Source organism: Symphalangus syndactylus, chromosome 8 (assembly GCF_028878055.3).
Source record: "Symphalangus syndactylus isolate Jambi chromosome 8, NHGRI_mSymSyn1-v2.1_pri, whole genome shotgun sequence".
Lineage (NCBI taxonomy): Eukaryota > Metazoa > Chordata > Mammalia > Primates > Hylobatidae > Symphalangus > Symphalangus syndactylus.
In genome coordinates, this window is record NC_072430.2 from 62,322,912 (window position 1) to 62,346,455 (window position 23,544).

At 38.5% G+C, this 23,544-nt stretch overlaps 1 protein-coding gene across 3 annotated transcripts in view; it reads left to right on the forward strand.

Annotated features, from left to right (window-relative positions):
* Positions 1 to 23,544, forward strand: part of WDHD1 (WD repeat and HMG-box DNA binding protein 1) — an 89,765-nt gene that overhangs the window by 37,969 nt on the left and 28,252 nt on the right. For all 3 annotated transcript variants that reach the window (XM_055289308.2, XM_055289309.2, XM_063645566.1), the window contains exons 13-16: positions 1,649 to 1,833; positions 3,770 to 4,011; positions 6,274 to 6,411; positions 9,460 to 9,616. In XM_055289308.2, the coding sequence (XP_055145283.1) occupies positions 1,649 to 1,833; positions 3,770 to 4,011; positions 6,274 to 6,411; positions 9,460 to 9,616 (722 nt within the window). The remainder of the gene's footprint in view (positions 1 to 1,648; positions 1,834 to 3,769; positions 4,012 to 6,273; positions 6,412 to 9,459; positions 9,617 to 23,544) is intronic.

The following is a 23,544-nucleotide window of genomic DNA, read 5'->3' on the forward strand; positions in this document are numbered from 1 at the left end:
AAAAAAAAGAAAGCAACTAAACTACTAGTAAAATATATAAGAAGGTGGTAAGTACTATGGGGGGAAAAAGTCTGCCCCTTTTCTTCACCACCCACCAGAATGTAAGCTACACAAGGATAAAGATTTTTGTTTTGTTTACTGATATGTTCTTAGGATTTGGAACAAGGTATGATACAGTACACATTAAATATATATTTCATGAATAGACAAAATGAATATATTGGCTTTTTGCCTTAGATTTGAGTTCTTTTTTTTTTGTTTGTTTTTGAGATGGAGTCTCGCTCTGTTGCCCAGGCTGGAGTGCAGTGGTGCGATCTCGGCTCACTGCAAGCTCTGCGTCCCAGGTTCACGCCATTCTCCTGCCTCAGCCTCCCGAGCAGCTGGGATGACAGGCTCCCGCCACCACGCCCAGCTAATTTTTGTATTTTTAGTAGAGACGGGATTTCACCGTGTTAGCCAGGATGGTCTCGATCTCCTGACCTCGTGATCCGCCCTCCTCGACTTCCCAAAGTGCTGGGATTACAGGCATGAGCCACTGCGCCTGGCCTGAGTTCTTAAAAAGTTTAGTATTTCTATGTTGGTTATATGACGTTTTCCACTCTGAGGATTTTGCCTTTTTTAAAGTATAGGCCTGGCATAAATTTGAAGAGTATAGGCCTGGCATAAATTTTTATGTAAAGATTAAGGGTGGTGATTAATATTAATAAAACTTTTTATTGCTATCAGTAGTCATCAAGTCATAGGTCTTAATTTTTTTATTAGTGTCAATATTTTATTTATAGTTAAATAAAATATTGGCACTAATTTTATTAGAAACTCTAGGGCCTAGTGTGAGCCTATAATGGACATCAGTGGAAGATAAGTTTTCCAAGTGGTATCAATTTATGTTGCCTCTGCCGGGTGTGGTGGCTCACGCCTATAATCCCAGCACTTTGGGAGGCCAAGGTGGGTGGGTCACTTGAGGGTAGGAGTTGGAGACCAGCCTGGCCAACGTGGTGAAACACCCTATCTCTACTAAAAAAATACAGAAATTAGCTGGACCTGGTGGCATGCACCTGTAACCACAGCTACACAGGAGGCTGAGGGAGGAGAATCGCTTGAATCCAGGAGGCAGAGGTTGTGGTGAGCCGAGATCATGCCACTGCACTCCAGCTTGGGTGACAGAGCAAAACTCTGTCTCCAAAAAAAAAAAAAAATTATGTTTTCATAAAATGTATGTATTTATCATAGAATAACTAGTTAGAACAGGAAAAAAGTCTGTTATTTGCATTCATATTTGTAATAAAACTCAATTTTTGAAATGTTCCTTTTGAGAAATTTAATGGTTTGGTTGTTCAAAGGACAACTGTAATGTACTTTTAAAGTAACAGTCATGTAATTTATTTTTAAATATTATTAAATACTCCATTTGCTAATTAGTAAGTATATATGTATCTTATTCTCGCCAAGGAAATAATAAGTAATTGTAGCTCTGGTATTATAACTCCTGTCAGAAACTATTTAGAGATAGATGAGATGTAGTAGCTCCCCAAACCTAAATCTTAATACAAATTTAATTGTAATATTTGTTAATTTGTACTATCGTGGCTTACTGATTCTAGGAGCTTCAGTTTTTCTCAGACTTATATTTAATCTTACCTGTTTGTAGGTGTGGAACTCTATTGGAATTATTCGCTGCTATAATGATGAGCAGGACAATGCCATAGATGTGGAGTTCCATGATACCTCCATACACCATGCAACACACTTATCAAACACTTTGAATTATACAATAGCAGATCTTTCCCACGAAGCTATTTTGTTGGCATGTGGAAGCACTGATGAACTAGCAAGGTAAACTCAAGATTATTAGGAAGAATTTGGCACTGTTAAGCTGTTAGATACAGTTGTTGAAATTAAAGACAAAAGGTTAATAAAACAAAATTTATTTTTTGTAATATGAAATTTCAGAAGAGTTTGGTACAAACACCAGCACACCCAAAATACCTCAGAGCACATGTCTGTTTTTGCCATAATGATTCCCTCATTACATGCTCTAACTACATAGCAAAATGACATGGCATGGTTAGTAATGCAAGAGATGGGATTTTTTTTTTTATATTGTTAAGTACTTTTTTTTTACTATTATAAGAGTAATATACATTCATTGTAAAGAAAAAAAAACCCGTATACAGTATAGAAGTTTCAGAAAATGAAAACTCCTCCCAGAATTCTACTCTCAGATATAACTGCTATTAACAATTTGATATGTATCCTTCCAGATTTCTTTCTATTTGAACCTCCCTTATTTTAATTTACTTTATTGAGATGTAATTTACTTACAATAAAATGCACCCGTTTGCTGAGTTGACAAAGGTGTATATACACAGATAACCCCGGCCACAATCAAAATACAGAATGTTCTTTATCACCCGAAAATGTTTTCTTATATTTCTTTGCAGTTAGTTCAACTCTAGCCTTGGCCAACTATTAGTCTAGATTTTTGTCACTATGTCTTTATCATCCAAAAATGTTTTCTTATATCCCTTTGCAGTTAATTCAGCCCGAGCCTTGGCCAACTATTAATCAACGTTTTTGTCACGATGGATTAGATTTAAAATCTCTCTTCGAGAAAGGAAAAAAAAAAACAGAAAAACAAACCAAAAAATGTACTAGTCACTCCTTTGCTTTTTCTACTTAATATTTTTTGGATGTTTACATGTTTTGATAAGTAGGTAGGTAAATAAATAGGTAGATAGATGTCAAGAAAAAAATTATGATGGGAAAGCAGTGGGTGCAGAATGTTTTTCTTTTTAAAAGAAAAGAAGCCGGGCGCGGTGGCTCACGCTTGTAATCCCAGCACTTTGGGAGGCCGAGGCGGGCGGATCACGAGGTCAGGAGATCAAGACCACGGTGAAACCCCGTCTCTACTAAAAATACAAAAAATTCGCCGGGCGTGGTGGCAGGCGCCTGTAGTCCCAGCTACTCGGAGAGGCTGAGGCAGGAGAATGGCGTGAACCCGGGAGGCGGAGCTTGCAGTGAGCCGAGATTGCGCCACTGCACTCCAGCCTGGGCGACAGAGCGAGACTCCGTCTCAAAAAAAAAAAAAAGAAAAGAAAAGAAAATATGTTTTTAGCTTTTTGTTAATCAAGAGATTGCCCTCTCTTGATCCCTTCTTCAGCTGATTATAGTACTGATACGCTTCATGGATTTTACTATCTTCTGTGTGACTTGAAATTTGTATCCTTCAGGCTGGGCACGGTGGCTCAAGCCTGTAATCCCGGCACTTTGGGAGGCCGAGGCAGACAGATGACCTGAGGTCAAGAGTTTGAGACCAGCCTGACCAACATGGTGAAACTGTGTCTCTATTAAAAATGCAAAAATTAACCAGGTGCCGTGGCACCCACCTGTAGTCCCAGCTACTCAGGAGGCTGAGGCAAGAGACAGGAGAATTGCTTGAACCCGGGAGGTGGAGGTTGCAGTGAGCAGAGATCACGCCACTGTACTCCAGCCTGGGTGACAGAGCAAAACTCCATTTCAAAAAAAAAAAAAAAAATTTGTATTTAATATAACTTACATATATGTATGTGCAAAGAAAAAAGGCTGGAAATATATCAGTATAGTTCATTTTAAGGGTATTTCATAATTACTTTTTTAAAGCAACTTCTTATACTAGCATATAGGAAGTAAACTATTTGGTTTTGTTGTTGAATATCATGATTACTTATATATATATATATGTAAATATCATATGAAAGTTTGATTGTTTCTGTCTTGTTTTAATTTTTAGCAAGCTTCACTGCCTGCACTTTAGTTCTTGGGATTCAAGCAAAGAGTGGATAATAGACTTGCCTCAGAATGAGGATATTGAAGCCATATGTCTTGGTCAAGGATGGGCTGCTGCCGCTACTAGTGCCCTGCTTCTTCGATTGTTTACTATTGGAGGGGTTCAAAAAGAGGTATTCAGCCTTGCTGGACCTGTGGTGTCAATGGCAGGACATGGAGAACAGCTTTTCATTGTTTATCACAGAGGTAGATTTTTTTCAGTCTTTTATGACTTGAAGTAAAATGGAAATTACTTGAGCTTTTTTGCTGTTTTTGTTACTCCTTTTGTCTTGGATTATATACTTCCTTTTGAATCAGTGTAATCTTTAAATGTAGAGAATTTTGTTGTGTTCACTAGCAGCAATAAAAATGAAAATGTTTTCTTAATAGAACTGTATTATAGAGAGAATTCCAAGGTGGAATTTGGTTAATTACTTCCATGTCTAAATCTTACCATTTGGCAAGCACGACCAGAGAACTTTCAGCGTTGAAATTCCACAAAAATAACTCCTAGTAGGAAGGGCCAAAGCAACTGTGAATGTGACACTTTTTAAAAGCTGCTGCCTCCTTTTTCCTCCCCTCATGTCTTTCTTCAGTCCCCATCACTATGCTAAGACTGGTCTTATCAAGGTAACTGATAATCTCTGTGTTTTTTAAAAAAAAATTCCATTGAAAATACCTTCTTCTCATGACTTCTGTGACATCACACTTTCAATATTTTTCCTCACTGGCAGCTCCCTTTTTACTTTTTTGTTGGCTCTACCTTTTAGCTGAAGTGTATCCCCTTTTTCTTTACTACTCTCTAGGTCAGGGTCTTTCAGTCTTTTTGTCTGCTTTGCCACAGTAAGAAATAGATTCATAGATTCTGGACCAGGTGTGGTGGCTCACACCTGTAATCTTAGCACTTTGGGAGGCGAGGCGGGAGGGTTGCTTTAGCCCAGGAGTTCAAGACAAGCCTGGATAACAATAGCAAGCCCCTGTTTCTGTTTTAAAAAAGAAAAACAGAAGAAAAGAAATATATTCTATATAACTGTTCTGTAAATATCTGCAAATGTAACTGAAATAAAAGTCTCCTGGACAATATTTACTCTGATTTCAGTTTAAATTTTTTTATTTCATTTTTTAAAATGCTAGTTGCAAATTAAAATTGATTCCATGACTCATAGGTCAAAAAATGCAGTTTGAGAAAACACCCTGGGGAATTTTATCATAACCCATGGCTTTAAATGCATCTCAGTGTCTATGACTTTTAAGTTGATAGCACCAACCCTACCGTTTCCTTGTGTCTCCAGACTTACACATCCAGTTGCCCACTTGAAATCTATTCAGAGTTTGGACAGACATTTCAGACTTAATTTGCTCACAACAAACACTGATTTTTTTTCCTTCCAAGCTTTCTTCGTACGTAGTTTCCCCATCTTAGTAAGTGGCTTACTAACAATCTAGTGGCTGAAGCCAAAAATGTAAAAACAACCTCGATTCTTCTCTTTCCATTTCCCCTGCATCAACTCCAACAGTAAAATTATATCATCATGTCAATTCTATGGAATAACACATTCTAAATTTGTCTCTTCATTTCTTCCGCTAATACAACCTAGATGTCATCTCTTGGACTGTCATAGTAGCCTCCTAACTAGTCTTTTAGCTTCAGTTCTTGCCTTCCACAGTCCATTCTCCACACAGCAGCCTAGGTGATCTTTTAAAAATATAGATCACGCTCCTCTTCTCAAATCCCTCTGACTTTCCTTCACTTTTAGAATCAAAGTCAAACCTCTGATAGCTGTCAAGGTGATCTACTGATCCCGTATAATCTGACCTTTGCCTGCCTCTCCAACCTCATCTCTTACTGTTGTTTCTCATTACCATGTTCTGGCCATACTGCCTCTTTGTGTTCTTCGAGCCCTCCATTCTTCCTACCTTAGGACTTTGCATTAGCTGTTCCCTCCATCCACTTTCGTGTTCCTTCCCCTAATGTTTGCGTGGCGGGCTCCAGCTTGCAGTTCATGTCTCAGCTTAAACTTTACTTTCTGAGAGGCCACTTTTGACTAACCAGTCCAACAAACCACTCTGACATTCTGTATCACATTGTTTTAACTTTGTGATAACTTTTTTTGTTCATTTTGTGTTTTTTAATTTGTCTTCTACCTGAAATTTGAATTTAATAAGAGCAGTGACTTTGTTTATTGCTGTAGCCCCAGTATCTAGGCCAATGCTGGTGTGTAGTAAGCTCTCTGTAAATGTCTTGAGTGAATAAATGCCCATTTATAAGGACTTTATGTGAAGAGTCCATGTAACATCTTACTGTGTTTCTAATACCTGAATGATGCCTCACTTAGATGGGTTATTCATAAAAAGTAGTGCTAGTCAGTCTAGTAATTTACCACAAAATCAATTCACACAAAATAATTTAGACTGCATTATAGTTGGATAACCTTTGACGCCTGATTTATATTTACATTTTCTCATTAGGTACAGGATTTGATGGGGATCAGTGCCTTGGAGTTCAACTGCTAGAGCTGGGGAAAAAGAAAAAACAAATTTTGCATGGTGACCCTCTTCCTCTTACAAGGAAATCCTACCTTTCATGGATTGGGTTTTCAGCTGAAGGCAAGATAAATTTGTTTAAAAAAAACAAGTATAATATAAAGTGTTAGATATTCTTCAAGAAGAAAATTATTTCATTGTTTTATTCCTAATTAATTTCTTTAAGAATAAATTATCTTTATATTTTAAATTTCTATTTTAATATGTTGGCAGAAGTGGGAGCTGCAATCTTTAGGCAAGGTAGCCATTGTTTTATGTATGAGATCTTGTTTTTATTTTTATGTTCTTTTAAAACAGGGTCTGGCTCTGTTGTCCAGGCTGGAGTGTAGTGGCATGATCTCAGCTCACTGCAACCTCCACCTCCTGGGCTTAAGCCATCTTCCTACCTCAGTCTCCTTAGTAGCTGGGACTACAGGCATGTGCCACCATGCCTAGCTAATTTTTGTATTTTTGGTAGAGACAGGGTTTTGCCATGTTGCCCAGGCTGGTCTCAAAACTCTTAGGAACAAGTGATCCACCCACCTTGGCCTCCTAAAGTGCTGGGATTACAGGCATGAGCCACTGCACGCAGCTAAGATCTCTCTTCATGAGAATTCTCATTAGAAAACTTATAAAGAGGGAAATATATTTTTCTGAAAGTTTATTAAATAGCAAGGAGGTGATACAAATCAATAATAAGTTGTGTCTTTTCCAGCAGATCATACACAAAACTTAGAATTTTCTAGAGCTTCACTGTTTACTACAATAACTAGTATGTGTATCTGTTGAGCACCTGAAATATGGCTGCGATGTGCTTGTTATGTATAAAATACTCTCTGGATTTTGAAGACTTAGCATGAAAAAAATATAAAAATCAACAATTTTTTTACGTTGATTACATGTTAAATGATAAGATTTGAGATATCTTCGATGAAATAAAATGTATTATTAACATTAACTTCATCCTTTTTTTCTTTTAAAAAAATTTTTTTTTTGGCTGGGCATGGTGGCTCATGCCTATAATCCCAGCAGTCTGGGAGGCTGAGGCAGGAGGATCGCTTGAGTCCAGGAGTTTAAGACCAGACTGGGCAACATAGCGAGATCCCATCTCTATTTATTTATTTATTTTTTTTAAAGGAATAAATTAGGAGTCTTGCTCTGTTGCCCAGGCTGGAGTGCAATGATGTGATCTCGGCTTACTGCAACCTCTGCCTGCCAGGTTCAAGCAATTCTCCTGCTTCAGACTTCTGAGTAGCTGGGATTACAGGCTTGCATCACCACACCCGGCTAATTTTTGTATTTTTAATAGAGACAGGGTTTTACCATGCTGGCCAGGCTGGTCTTGAACTCCTGACCTCAGGTGATCCACCCACCTTGACCTCCTGAAGTGCTGGGATTACAGGCGTGAGCCACCGCCCCCAGCCTAAATTTTTTCACTTAACTTTTTTTTGTTGCTCAGATACATGGTATGTAGCCATTTTTCTTTTTTAATGTGGCACTAGGAAATTTAAAATTACACTGTGGCTTACATGATATTTCTTTTGGTTAAGTGCTATTTTAGACCAAATTCTAAAGGCTTGTGACAGATTATTTGAAAGACACTGAGGAGTACCTTATTTTATTTGTTTTTGTGTTTGTGGTTTTTTTGACGCAGAGTTTCACTCTGTCATCCAGGCTGGACTGCAGTGATGTGATCTCAGATCACTACAACCTCTGTCTTCTGGGTTCAAGTGATTCTCATACCTCAGCCTCCCGAGTATCTGGGACTACAGGCATGTGCCACCATGCCTGGCTAATTTTGTATTTTTAGTAGAGATGGGGTTTTGCCATGTTGGCTAGGCTGGTTTCGAACTCCTGGCCTCAGGTGATCCACCTGCCTCAGCCTCTCAAAGTGCTGGGATTACAGGAGTGAGCCACTGCACCTGGCCCAGGAGTACCTTATTTTAAATCACCTGTCAACCCTGTCTCATGGGGACTTAAATATTTCTCTTTTTGGAGATTCATGTTCTTCATTTACATTGCTGGAAATTTCACTTTGTCTTTAAAATATCAACCATTTCTAAATGTGTTTTCTGTTAGTCATTCAGGCTTTAATAATATGAACCATTGATAACTTCCATTTGTATAGATTTTTTTCTCCCAAGTACCAATTAGATCCAGACCCTGCGGAAACTAATGTTTGCAGAGTAAGGGGGGTATGAAGCCACAGATAAGAAAAGGGATAATCAGGTAATTTGCCACAGATTTCCTGAGTTGGAAGCAGAATAGGTGGAAAACAAGAATGCTTCCCTGTTTTACTAGGTAAGAATTGCTTACCTAGTAGTTGGGGACAGAATAGTGACAAGGCCAACAAAAAGAAGAGAGAGGAAGAAGAGTACTAAAGATAAATTTCGTAAAGATCACCTTGTATCAGATTTTGGTCATTTTTCTAAATGTTTCTCAAGTGGGAGCCTTCTGATTCATGTTTAATTTTTTACTAAAATTGGCTTTAAAATTATTATCAGCCGGGCGCGGTGGCTCACGCCTGTAATCCCAGCACTTTGGGAGGCTGAGGCGGGTGGATCACAAGGTCAGGAGATTGAGACCATCCTGGCTAACACGGTGAAACCCCATCTCCACTAAAAATACAAAAAAAAAACATTAGCCGGGCGTGGTGGCAGGTGCCTGTAGTCCCAGCTACTCGGGAGGCTGAGGCAGGAGAATGGCTTGAACCCGGGAAGCGGAGCTTGCAGTGAGCCGAGATCGTGCCACTGCACTCCAGCCTGGGTACAGAGCAAGACTCCATCTCGGAAAAAAAAAAAAAAAAAAAATAAATAAATAAATAAATAAATAAATAAATAAAATTATTATTATCTTCCAGCAGGTGGCATAGTTTTCACTGAAACTCAGTTTTTTCACTTTATTTGTGTAAATTTTAGTCATATCAAATCCAATTTTTTTTCTTTTTTCAGTTAGGTCTTTATATGGTTAGTGAAATTTTACAGTAATAATCTTAGATTATTTGCTTCTGTTTTGTGTTTTGCCTTTGAAAGCAAAGTTGAATCCTTGGTATGTATAATACATTTGAAATAGGGTTTCTTTAACAACATGTAGCTATGTCTCCAAGTGATTTCTTTTTCTGTTGGTGTTTAGGTACCCCTTGTTACGTGGATTCAGAAGGAATTGTTCGAATGCTTAACAGAGGACTTGGTAATACATGGACTCCTATATGTAATACAAGAGAGCACTGCAAAGGAAAATCTGATCACTACTGGGTGGTTGGTATCCATGAAAATCCCCAGCAACTAAGGTGGGCTATTAAAAGAAGTCTAAAGTTGACTCTTTTTTAAAAGTATTTTGAAATTCTTTTTATGAGTCCCTTTAAGTGTATTTGTCTTTTATCTTAGTCCAATTACTTGCTTTCCATGGTCACTAAATTAGGAATTTGTTCATATTCACTCTGAAGTTTTCAGTCACTTGCTTTACTTGAAACATATTGAACAAAATAGAAATAATTAGGGTGACCTTACCATCATTTCAGCCACACAGGGAGAGGAATTCTGGTTAAACATGGCATTTCACCTTTTATTATTGTCTTTTATTTTAATAAAATAATAATAAATATAAAAGTAAAAGTGAAAATAAAACTGAATATATATTCAATTGAGAATTGAAATATACAATTAAGCTGTTTTTTGAGATGTTTTGCTTAATTGTTGTAATAGGAGGAAGGACTAATAGAAGACGGAGTCTCGCTGTGTTGCCTAGGCTGGAGTGTAGTGGCATGATCTCGGCTCACTGCAAGCTCCACCTCTGGGGATCACACCATTCTCCTGCCTCAGCCTCCCCAGTAGCTGGGATTATAGGTGCGCACCACCATGCCTGGCTGATTTTTTTGTATTTTTAGTAGAGACGGGGTTTCACCGTGTTAGCCAGGGTAGTTTCGATCTCCTGACCTCGTGATCCGCCCGCCTCGGCCCCCCAAAGTGCTGGGATTACAGGCATGAGCCACCGCGCCCAGCTGAATTTTTTTTTTTTTTTTTGATATGGAGTCTCACTCTGTCACCCAGGCTGGAGTGCAGTGGCGTGATCTCGGTTCACTACAACCTCCGCTTCTTGAGTTCAAGCAATTCTTCTACCTCAGCCTCCCCAGTAGCTGAGATTACATAGGCATGTGCCACCATGCCCACCTAATTTTTGTATTTTTAGTAGAGATGGGGTTTCACCATGTTGGCCAGGCTGGTGTTGAACTCTTGACCTCAAGTGATCCACCCAAAGTGCTGGGATTATAGGCATGAGCCACCGTACCTGCTCCTGGACTAATAGTAATTTATGTTGATTCGTGTGCACATTAAAGTTTGGGAAGTACTGCTGCTGGCACATGTAAGAAATGATACATTGGCTGGGTGTGGCAAGGGATTTCTTTTTGGGGTGATGAAAATGTTCAGAAATTAGTGGTGATAGATGCACAATTCTGTGAATATACAAAAAAACCACTGAATTATGTACTCTTTTTTTTTTTTTTTTTTTTGAAACAGAGTCGCACTCTGTCACCCAGGCTGGAGTACAGTGGCCCGATTATGTCTCACTTCAGGCTCACTTCAGTGACATCCTGGGCTCAAGCGATCCTCCCACCTTAGCCTCCCAAGTAGCTGGGACTACAGGCACGCACCACCACGGACCCAGCTACTTTTTGTAGAGACAGGGTTTCACCATGTTGCCTAGGCTGGTCTCAAATTCCTGGGCTCAAGGGATCTTCCCACCTCAGCCTCCCAAAGTGTTGGGATTACAGGCGTGAGCCACCGTGCCTGGCTGAATTGTATACTTACCATATGATATGGCTGGTACATTCTCTGTGAACTCAATATTATGTGAATCATATCTTGACAAAGCTATTAAAAAGGATGAGGACACTATATAATGATACAGAAAAATCTGCAAGATGTGTTAAGTGAAATAAATACCATTTGTGTAAAAGTGGGGAAAGAATAAGAATATGTAGTTGTATTTGCTTTACATACGCAAAAGAATTCCTAGAAGAATAAAAAGGAAACTAACAATAATAGTTACCTCACGGAGAGAAACTCAGTGGATAGTATAGGAAACTTTTCTCTATTCATTTTTATACTTTTTGAGCATGTAAATTCAGCACGTAACTTTGAATCACTAGTTCAAAAGATAAATAAATTGAATTTTTAAACAAAGCAATTCAATAAACTAAATCAGATAAGGCCAGAAGTTAAGTTCAAGAAGACTTCTTAATTTGGCTACATGGAGGTTAACGGTGACTCTGATAAAAGTGATAAAATGTTAAATTCCAGATTGGGGTAGGCATGGGAGGTAAAGAAATGAAAGTAGAATATGTGGATAACTCTTACCAAGAAATTTGACTATTGGGCCAGGCAAGGTGGCTCACGCCTGTAATCCCAACACTTTGGGAGCCCAAGGCGGGAGGAATGCTGGAGGCCAGGAGTTTGAGAATAGCCTGGGCAACATAGTGAGACCCAGTTTCAACAAAAAAAATTTTTTTAATTACCCAGCCATGATGGCTCGTGCCTATAGTCTCTGCTGCTTGAGAGGCTGAGAGGGGAGGATCACTTGAGCCCAGAAGGTTGAGGTCACAGTGAGCCATGATCACGCCTCTACACTCCTGCCTAGGCGACAGAGAACCTATCTCAAAAAAAAAGAAGAACTTTGGTGTGAAGAGAAGCAAAGATTTGGGGTGGCGCCTAAAGGAGGATAAAAAGTCTTTGAAGGGATTTTTTTAGCTTAGGTGACTCTATAGCATTTTTGTAATCTTTTGGCAATGAATTTAGTAAAGAAGATAAGATTGATAGTTTAAAAGAAGGTGCCAACGAAAGGAATGAAAAAAGAAAAAAAAAGTAGTAGCTTTTAGATCACCTGTCTAAAATAGGAAAATAGACATTTTATCAGTTGTGGAAGGGAAAAAAATAGGCACAAATGCAGATAGATTTGGTAGCCGAAAGGTAACAAATTCCTATCTTCTGTTTTTGGCTTCTGTTTTGTTGGCAGATCATGAAGCAGAATTCATTTATTTCTGGAGACAGTGGTTGGCATTGTGGGATGTTTGAGAGGAAAAGACATAGTCTCAGAGGATGCAAAATTGAATTAGCAGAGAACTACAGAGGAATTGGTGGTTATTTCTGTGTGTTTTGCCTTTACAGTTGTAATCACTGAATATTACATTCTAAATATTGACATATTTAGTATCAGAAGAAGTATATTCATTAACTTTTTTTTTTTTTTTTTTTTAGAGCCAGGGTATCACTCATTTGCCCATGCTGGAGTGCAGTGGTGCAATCAGCTCACTGCAGCCTTGAATTCCTGGGCTCAAGTGATCCTCGCACCTCAGTCTCCTGAGTAGGTGGAACTACAGGCACAGGCTACCACACCTGGCTAATTTTTAAAAATATTTTGTAAAGATGGGGTCTCACCATCTTGCCCAGATTGATCTCAAATTCCTGGCCTCAACTGATCCTCTTGCATCAGCCTTCCAAAGTGCTAAGATTATAGATATAAGCCAGATGCCAAGCCACATTCATTATTTTTAGTAGTTCTTATAGTGTAGGTTGTTCTCAGGGATTTCTTGCATGTCCATTTTCAGGAATCTAGTTAGTTTAGTAATTTAAATTAAAGAATTCACAGTGTATCTTAATAGTAGGTTAAAGTTTGAACCTATGAGGATTTTTACTATTCTGCCTAATGCTTATTCAAGTAAGATTATTCATTTTGTTAGTGAATGTCATTATCTTAAAGAGGTATATGAAGTTATTTATTTGCAGCATATGAAATTAGTCATCTGCAATGAATAATTTTGCTTCTTCATTTCATTTAATATTACAAGTATTTCATCAGTTGCAGTTTTTACACCCTTAGTAATTTATCCAGCTGGCTTTTTTTTTCTTACATGCTTTTTTTTTCCCCCACACAACCCTTTGGAACACATTTTTTACCTGCTTTTTATTTAAGATTTGTAAAGAATTTTAACTTGTTAAAAACTACGATCATTACAGCTGTTAACATTTAACTGTTATATTCAATAATGGATAAAGAAATAATGGACTCTAAATTACAGCTTTTACACTTAGAAGGATTTTAGAAACCATCTATACTAGTAGCTCCTGACATTTTCAAATATAAGAGCCCTTTTTATTTATTTATTTATTTAGAAACAGGGTCTCTCTATATTATCCAGGCTGGACTTGAACAAGAGTCCTTTTTAAATGTTGAACAGTTCATACCTCCAAATAATAGTAGCTCTAATAGCTCTATATTTAGTATCAGCTAATAAAGAATATTTCTTTATTGAGACACAGTCTCGCTATGTTCCCTAGGCTTTTCTTGAACTAACCTTGAGTGATCCTCCCACCTTGGCCTCCCAAAGTGCTGGGATTACAGGCATGATAACATAAGCTTCTGTAGACCTGAAAATTTTATTTTAATATAAAATTGTATTTACAAATCACATTATCTGCATACATGTGAAAATTTTAGTATGTAAAGTGGAAACTATTTTTGTATTTGGTCTACAGACAATTCATGGTGCTTGTGTGCGTTCCTAGACCCTTTATAATAGCTCAGCAGCCCTACAGGAATAAAAGAATGGGAACTACCAATTTCTTTTGGTCTATTTGCTGTCTCTCTTCACCCCCAGCACTTCTCCCCAATTTTTACATATGAGAAAACTAAGGTCCAAAAAGATTAAAGTAATTTGGTAGAGAGTACACATCTATTTATTGGCAAAAAAAACCCTTATTTTTTTTGTATTAAAATATAGGAACAAAAGGAGTTAGTTGATAAGTAGATTGAAAGAATAAATACTTCTGCTATAAAGAACAGCTTGTAGAATAATTGAATTACTGAGGGGAATCTTATACAGTAGGCATTTGAAGCACTGAGAAGATACACTAAAAAGTCTGTTGATAGAAATGTATTTATTTGTATATTATGTGATAAATTGATAACTGCAGAATGTTTTCATATTTTCATATTTTCCTGGCTTTATGCTGGAATAATAAACTTGAATATTTTTCTTTTTTTTTTTGGTACACCCTTGTAGAACATTTATTTATTTATTTATTTATTTTTTGGTATATAGCCTTAAATATTTTTCAAAGATTGGAAGCTACACTTCTCAGTATGGCTTACTGTACTTTTCATACCAGTTTTGCTTAACATATTGGCATATTTAGAGGTGATTCATTTCCTTTCTGTGGATAGCAGTACATGGAAGTTCAGGGAATAAAATTCTGCAATCAGTTTTTTAGTAGCCTGCTGTTGTGTTTGAAGAGCCTTACCTATTCTGGCTAGCAAGAAATTCATCTTTGGCCAGGCTTTGTGGCTCACAGCTGTAACCCCAACACATCAGGAGGCCAAAGCATAGGGATCGCTTGAGGCCAGGAGTTTGAGACTAGCCTGAGCAACATAGAGAGACCCTGCCAGGCATGGTGGTACATGCCTGTAGTCTCAGCTGCTCGGGAGGCTGAGTTAATGGTATGACTTGAACTCAGGAGTTCAAGGTTATACAGCCCCTGCACCCCAACCTGCGTGACAGAAGGAGACCTGGTCTCTAAAATAAAAAGTAAAGAAATTCATCTTTATATTTATTTGCATTTTTAATGCCTCTGTTTGCTCTTATTGTTTGTGGTAAAGATAGCAAATCACATGCTTCTCTGGAAAGGCAATGTGGCCTAGTGGTCCAGAGCTCGAGCTCTCGAGTCACACTGCCTGCTTGTGGTATCCTGGCGGAAATCCTCGTTCAGTAGCCCTGGTTCTGTGCCACTGTTTCCTCATCTCTAAAACCACAGCGTACCCATTTCACAGAATTTCTGTGAAGATGGAAGTGACTTAGTGATGCCTCTTTCTTTATTCTTTTCACTTTAAATGCATTTTCTAACCCAACTCAGTAGTATTTACGCTTTCTTTTTGTTCAGAGATCCTTTAAAAGAAAGTACATTTTGTGAAAAATAATTTTTAAAAATTTATTTGAGAGCCTGCCACAGCAGTGCACACCTGAATACCAGCTACTTAAAAGACAGGGGCAGGAGGATCACTTGAGTCCAGGAGTTTGCAGACAGCCTGGACAACAGCAAAACCCCGTCTCTTTAAAAAAAAAAAAAAAAAAAAAAGCATTAATTTAAGTCAATATAAAATTTTCCTATTTTCCTTTAATTATGAATATGAGGCTGGGTGCGGTGGCTCACGCCTGTAATCCCAGCACCTTGGGAGGGCAAGGCAGGCAGATCACCTGAGGTCAGGAGTTTGAGACTAGCCTGGCCAACATGGTGAAACCCTGTCTCTACTAAAAATACAAAAATTAGCCAGGCCTGGTGGTGGATGCCTGTAATCCCAGCTACTTGGGAGGCTGAGGCAAGAGAATCGCTTCAACCCGGGAGGTAGAGGTTGCAGTGAACCGAGATTGCGCCACTGTACTCCAGCCTGGGCAACAGAGTGAAACTCTGTCTCAAAAAAAAAAAAAAAATTATGAATATGAGAAATTACTGATCTGTATTGGTGTCATCCCTACCCCCTTTTGAGTTGAACTTCGGTTTGCCAAGTATCGTTTCTTCTAAAGATTTTTTCATGACACTACTGGTTAATACGTAACCGAGAGTTAATAAATTTTGCTGTGTTGCAGTCTAATTTGCTCTCTACCAACAGAGACCTTCTTTCTTTTTCTGTTTAGTTTTTCAAAACTCTTAAGAGTTATTTAATGTGCTTGAAAACTAGACATTTTTCCTAGTTGTGTTCACTGAATTAGCATTTATTATAGTACCGACTAGATGTGCTATACCACACAAAGATAAATGAGGCTGTGGCCTGGAAGAGGTTGGCTTGTAAAGTCATTATGCTACTCCCAAATAAGTGCTTTAAAAGAGATGTGAGCAAAGTCCCCTCAAATGCAGAAGACAGTCCTGTCCAACACAGAAGAGAAAGCAAAACTTGCTGGCTGGGGCAAGGTTAATCTGGACACTGGACCTAGTTTTCTCCAGTTTGGCATTTTTATTTATTTTTTTGAGACAGAGTCTCATTCTGTCACCCAGGCTAGGGTACAGTGGCACAATCTCATCTCACTGCAACCTCCGCCTTCTGGGTTCAAGTGATTCTTGTGCCTCAGCCTCCCAAGTAGCTGGGATTACAGGCGTGTGCCACCATGCCCAGCTAATTTTCTGTATTTTTAGTAGAGACAGCGTTTTGCCAGGTTGCCCAGGCTGGTCTCGATCTCCAGAGCTCAGGTGATCTGCCGGCCTTGGCTCCCAAAGTGCTGGGATATTACAGGCGTGAGCCACCACGCCTGATTATTTTGGCATTTTTAAACTCTTTCTTTAATATAACAAAAGAAAAAAAAACAGGTTTTGTGGTCAATTTGAAAACAAATTGAAGTAATTTTTTTTTTTTTTTTGAGGCAGAATCTCTGTTGCCCAGACTGGAGTGCAGTGGCGTGACAGCTCACTGCAACTTCTGCCTCCTAGGCTCAAGCGATCCTCCGTCCTCTGCCTTCCAAGTAGCTAAAGCTACAGGTCCATGCTGCCATGCCTAGCAAATTTTTTGTATTTTTTGTATTTTTTTGTAGATATGAGGTTTTGCTATGTTGCCCGAGCTGGTCTTGAGCTCCTGAACTCAAGCGATCTGCCTATCTCAGCCTCCCTATGTACTGGGATTACAGGCATGAGCCACTGTGCCCTGCCACTTTTGTCTTTTTAGTAAACCAGGTTTTTCATTTTTTTTTTTAATTCCTCTTCCAGATGGTTTATGCACATAGTTTCCAGGAAACTCTGTCGTCGTCAAAACCCACCAAATTAGCAGTTTAAATGTGTGTGTTTTTTCCTTGAATTCTTCTATGATGGGGATATTTAACAGAGAAAACATCTTTTTGGTTGAAGTCTCTAAAGCTAAGTAAAGGATTAAAAAAATGCGAATTGGTGCTCTGCTTTGATGTAAATGTGGCTTAGAAAGTAACTTAATAAAATCCTATTCAGTATTTCCTTTTTCTTTGTGATAATTGCTTACTATGTGTAAATCAATAAAATGAGCTGTAAAATGTTTTTAAACAGGACATTTTATAAAAAAATGTTTAGGCAATTAACATTTCTCCCAGTGTTTTTCTAATTTTGTTAATGTACATGTATATGTACTTGGACTAATCTTTTGTGAATGCACATGCTCTTTTTCATTTTGCATGACTAGTAAAGTAGTGATTCTTGTAAATAGAGATTTATGACAGAATTGCCACAAGATTATTTCAAACTTGAGGTATTCACACTGCCACCTCATACTGTGTGGTGAAAACTAGATTTTTTATAAAATCATAAAAGGAGAGAAGAAATGAAATTGTATGTTCAAAAAAATTGGAACCCTAAAAACATTTGTATTTTTATTGTATAGTCAGAAAAAAAAAGAAGGGAGGGTATTTGAATCTCACAAGAAAGAGGCCTCAGTAGTTTGGAAAAGAATACTAGACATTGCCACTTACTTGTTTTCTAATTACTCTAGTGGGCATTTGATAATACTGGAAGATATTTATAAAATTTTTAAACCCTAGGATCTAGCTTCTACTTAGTATCTCCCTTCAAGAATGTCCTGATTAAAAGGCTATACTATAAATTAAGTGGATGATTATTAGTAAGCATTCAAAAAGAGATTTCGTCTTTTTAAATGACTTTATGAAAATATGAAATTTGCCTGTGGTATTTATAGTGTGCAGTCATGGTTTTCCAGTGCTTTTCTAATAAATAAATTGGAGTACATAAGTTGAAAGAGTTCTCTATATATAAATCATTCTGTGATTAATTAATGCTTTTTAATAAATCGGTTGCAAGAGCACTACTCATGATGGGCGTGTTTGAATGCCTTATATAGCCTACTCAGAACAGGTTTAGACAGTCTTTGCCCATTGACCTATTACCATATTTATCAGAGTAGATATAGATTATAGTCTTTCTAATGATAGTGGATGTTCTGCTTCACTCTGACCCATATCTAATAAACACTTAACCTATATTAGGCATTTCACCATCTTTCTCTCCCTCTCTTTTGGAATGGAGTCTTGCCATGTTGCCCAAGCTGGTCTCCTGGCTTAAGTGATATCCTTCTGTCTCAGCCTCCTGAATATCTGGAATTACAAGTGCCCACTACCATGCCTGACTTTTTTCTCTTTTTTGACAGTTTATACCAACAGTACTAAGAATTGCCAAACTGATGGATGAAAGTGAATATGCTTCATTGGCTTTTTTTTTTTGTGACAGTCTTGCTTTGTTGCCCAGGCTGGAGTGCAGTAGCGCAATTTCCCAGGTTCAAGAGATTCTCGTGCTTCACCCTCCCGAGTAGCTGGGATTACAGGCGTTCACCACCACACCCAGCTAATTTTTGTATTTTTAGTAGAGATGGGTTTTCGCCACATTGGCCAGGCTGGTCTTGAGCTCCTGGCCTCAAGTGATCTGCCTGCCTCACCCCTCAAAGTGCTGGGATTACAGACACGAGCCACCATATCTGGCCAACTTTTTTTTTTTTTTTTTTTTATGAGACTGAGTCTCGCTCTGTCACCCAGGCTGGAGTGCAGTGGTGCGATCTCGGCTCACTGCAAACTCTGCCTCCCAGGTTCACACAGTTCTCCTGCCTCAGCCTCCTGAGTAGCTGGGACTACAGGCACCAATCACCACGCCTGGCTAATTTTTTTTTATATTTTTAGTAGAGATGGGGTTTCACTGTGTTAGCCAGGATGGTCTCAATTTCCTGACCTCGTGATCCGCCCGCCTCGGCCTCCCAAAGTGCTGGGATTATATGTCTTGCCATGTTGCCCAGGCTGGTCTGAAACTACTGAGTTCAAGCGATCCACCCACCTCAGCCTCCCAAAGTTCTGGGATTATGGATGTGACCCACCATTCCCAGCCTTGTATGTCTTCTTTTGAAAAGTGTCTGTTCATGTCCTTTGCCCACTTTTTAATGAGGATATTTGTTTTTTGCTGCTTTTTAAGTTCCTTATAGACTCTGGATATCAGATCTTTGCTGGATGCATAGCTTGTGAACATTTTCTTGCATTCTGTAGGATGTCTTTTTTTTTTTTTTTTTTTTTTGAGGCAGAGTCTCACTCTGTCACCGAGGCTACAGTGCGGTGATGAGATGAGATCATGGCCCACTGCAGCCTCGACTTTCTGGGCTCAGTGATCCACCTCAGGATCTGCAAATGTCTTTCCATTTGTTTGTGTCATCTATGGTTTCTTTCAACAGTGTTTTGTAGTTCTTGTAGAGATCTTTCACCTCCTTGGTTAGATATATCCTAGGTATTTTGTGTGTGTGCATATGGCTATTATAAATGGGATTGCGCAGGACTACAGGCACATGCCACCACACCTGGATAATTTTTTAATTTTTTTGTAGAGATAGGTCTCCCTTTGTTGCCCAGGCTGGTCCCAAACTCCTGGATTACTCCTCAAGTAATCCTCCTGCCTTGGCCTCCCAAAGTGCTGGGATTACAGATGTGAGCCATTGCACCCGACCTGTTTACTCTTGGTAGTTTCTTTTGCTGCGCAGAAGCTCTTTGGTTTTAATTAGGTCCCACTTGTCAATTTTTGTTTTTGTTGCAATTGCTTTTGTGGACTTAGTCATGAAGTATTTACCAAGGCCACTCTCCTGAAGGGTATTTGCTAGGGTTTCTTCTGGGATTTTTATAGTCTGAGGTCTTACATTTAAGTGTTTAATCCATCTTGAGTTAATTTTTGCATATGATGATAGTTAAGGGTCCAGTTTCATTCTGCATGTGGTTAGCCAGTTATCTCAGCACCATTTATTGAGTAGGGATTCCTTTCCCAGTTCCTTGTTTTTGTCAGCTTTCTCAAAGATCAGTTGGTTGTAGGTGTGTGGCTTTATTTCTGTGTTCCCTATTCTGTTCCATTGGTCTATGTTTCTGTTTGTGCACCAGTGCCATGTTCTTTTTCACTAGCCTTGAAGTAGAGTTTGATGTTGGGTAATGTGATGCCTCCAGCTTTGTTCTTTTTGTTTTAGATAGCTTTGGCTATTTGGACTCTTTTTTGGTTCCATATGAATTTTAGAATAGTTTTTTCTAATTCTGTGAAAAATGACATTGGTAATTTGATAGGAATAGTGTTGAATCTATAGATTGCTTTGGAGGGTATGGTCTTTTTCTTTCTTCTTTCTTTCTTTTTTTTTTTGGTGCTGTGACTTCGATGCAAACCAAGGTTGCTGTGGACACAGTACGGTCATGTTAATGATATTAATTCTTCTAATCCATGAGCATGGAATGTGTTTCCATTTGTTTGTGTTATTTGTGATTTCTTTCAACAGTGTTTTGTAGTTCTTGTAGAGATCTTTCACCTCCTTGGTTAGATATATTCCTAGGTATTTTACGTATGTGTATGACTATTGTAAATGGGATTGCATACTTGATTTTACTCTCACCTCGACCATTATTGGTGTATAAAAATGCCAATGATTTTTGTATATTGATTTTGTATCCTGAAACTTTACCGAAGTCTTTTGTCTTAACTAGGAGCCCTTTAGCAATTCTAGGTATAGAGTCATATAGTCAGCGGAGAGATAACTTGACTTCTTTTCCTATTTTGTCATCTTACTTGATTGTTCTGGCTAAGATTTTCAGTACTCTGTTAAATATGAGTGAAAAGAGCGGCCAACCTTGTCTTATTCCAGTTCTTAAGGGTAATGCTTCCAGCTTTTGACCATTCATGTGATGTTGTCTGTGGGTTTGCCATAGATGGCTCTTATTATTTTGAGTTATGTTCCTTCGATGCCTAGTTTGTTGAAGGTCTTTATTATGAAAGGATGTTGAATTTTATTGAAAGCTTTTTCTGCATCTTTTGAGATGATCATGTGGTTTTTGTTTTTAATTGTTGATGTAGTGAATTGCATATATTGATTTGCGTATGTTGAACCAACCTTGCATCCCAGAAATAAAACCTACTGGTTGTGATGTATTAACTTCCTGAAGTACTGCTGGATTTGGTTTGCTAGTGTTTTGTTGAGGATTTTTATATCTGTGTTCATCAAGGATATTGGCCTGTAGTTTCTTTTTTTGATGTGTCTTTGCCGGATTTTGGTATCAGGATAATGCTGGCTTTATAGAGTGATTTGGAGAGGAGTTGATTTTTTGGAATATTTTCAGTAGGACTGGTACCAGTTCTTCTTTGTGCATCTAGAATTCAGCTGTGATTTCTCTGGTCCAGGGCTTTTTTTGGTTGATAGGTTTTTTATTTATTACTGATTCAGTTTTGGAACTCATTATTGGTTTGTTCAGAATTTGTTTTTTCTGAGTCAATCTTGGGAAGTTTTATGTTTCCAGGAATTTATCCATTTCCTCTAGATTTTCTTTGCTGTGCAGAAGCTCTTTAGTCTAGGTCCCACTTGTCAATTTTGGTTTTTCTTGCAATTGCTTTTGAGGACTTTCTCTTTCTCTCTCTCTTTTTTTTTTTTTTTTCTTGAAACAGGGTCTTACCGCTGGGCGCGGTGGCTCACGCCTGTAATCCCAGCACTTTGGGAGGCCTAGGCGGGCGGATCACAAGGTCAGGAGATCGAGACCATGGTGAAACCCCGTCTCTACTGAAAGTACAAAAAATTAGCTGGGCGTGGTGGCGGGCACCTGTAGTCCCAGCTACTCAGGAGGCTGAGGCAGGAGAATTGTGTGAACCCAGAATGCAGAGCTTGCAGTGAGCCGAGATCGTACCACTGCACTCCAGCCTGGGCCACAAAGTAAGACTCCATCTCAAAAATAAATAAATAAATAAATAGAAACAAGGTCTTACCCAGGCTGGAGTGCAGTAGCATGATCATGGCTCACTGCAGCCTCAACCTCCCAGGCTCAATTAATCTTCCCATCTCAGTCTCCTGAGCAGCTGGAACTACAGATACACACCACCACGCCTGGCTAATTTTTAAAAAATTTTGTAGCAATTGGGTCTCATTTTGTTGCCCAGGGTGGTGTCAAACTTCTGACCTCAAGTGATTCTCCCACCTTTGTCTCCAAAAGTATTGGGATTAGAGGTGTGAGCCCATTTCCTCTAAATTTTCTGGTTTGTGCACATAGAAGTGTTCATAATAGTCTCTGAGGATCTTTGTATTTCTGTGGAATCAGTTGTAATGTCACCTTTGCCATTTTCTGATTGTGCCTATATGGAGCTTCTCTCTTCTTTGTTAATCTAGCTAGGAGTTTATCGATCTTGTTTATCCTTTCAAAAAATCAATTTTTTTGTTTTATTGATCCTTTGTATGGATTTTTGAGTCTCAATTTTATTTAGTTCTGCAGTTATTTTAGTTATTTCTTTTCTTCTGCTAGCTTTGGGGTTAGTGTGTTCTCGTTTATCTAGTTTCCCTAGATGCAATGTTAGACTGTTAATTTGAGATCTTTCTAACTTGATATAGGCGTTTAGTGCTATAAACTTGCCTCTTAACATTGCTTTTGCTACATCCCATATATTTTGATATGTTGTGTCTGTTTTCATTTATTTCAAAGAATATTTTGATTTCTGCTTTAATTTCATTGTTTATTCAAAAGTCATTCTGGAGTATGTTGTTTACTTTCCATGTAATTTGTGTGGTTCTGAGAGATCCTCAGTATTGATTTCTATTTTTATTTTACTGTGGTCTCAGAATATATGCTTGGTATGATTTCAATTAAAAAAAATTTTTGGAGACTTGCTTTACGGCCAAGCATGTGGTTGACCTTAGAGTATGTTCCATGTGCAGCTTCATCAGCATTTATCTTGGTGATAACATGGATTCCATGACAGGTATTAATGGTACAATTTTTATGTTTTAAAAGTGGTAGTTTACTAAGGAAAATATGAAGAGAGCTGATTTCACTTTTAGTGGTTGTCATTTAATAAAGTGAGATGTGAGGCTGGTCAGGGTGGCTCACGCCTGTAATCCCAACAGTTTGGGAGGCAAAGGCGGGAGGCACACTTTACCCCAGGAGTTCGAGTCCAGCCTGGGCAACATGGCAAAACCCCATCACTACTAAAAATACAAAAGTTAGCCAGGCATGGTGGCACATGTCTGTAGTCCCAGCTACTTGGGAGGCTGAGGTGGGAGGATCGCTTGAACTTGGGAGGTTGGGGCTTCAGTGAGCCGTGATCACACCACTGTACTTTAGCCTGGGCAACACAGTGAGACCCTGTCTCAAAAAAAATAAGTGAGATGTGAGATGGAATTTTTCTATTCTTGAAATGCATGTAGGGATAGTCTTTATGC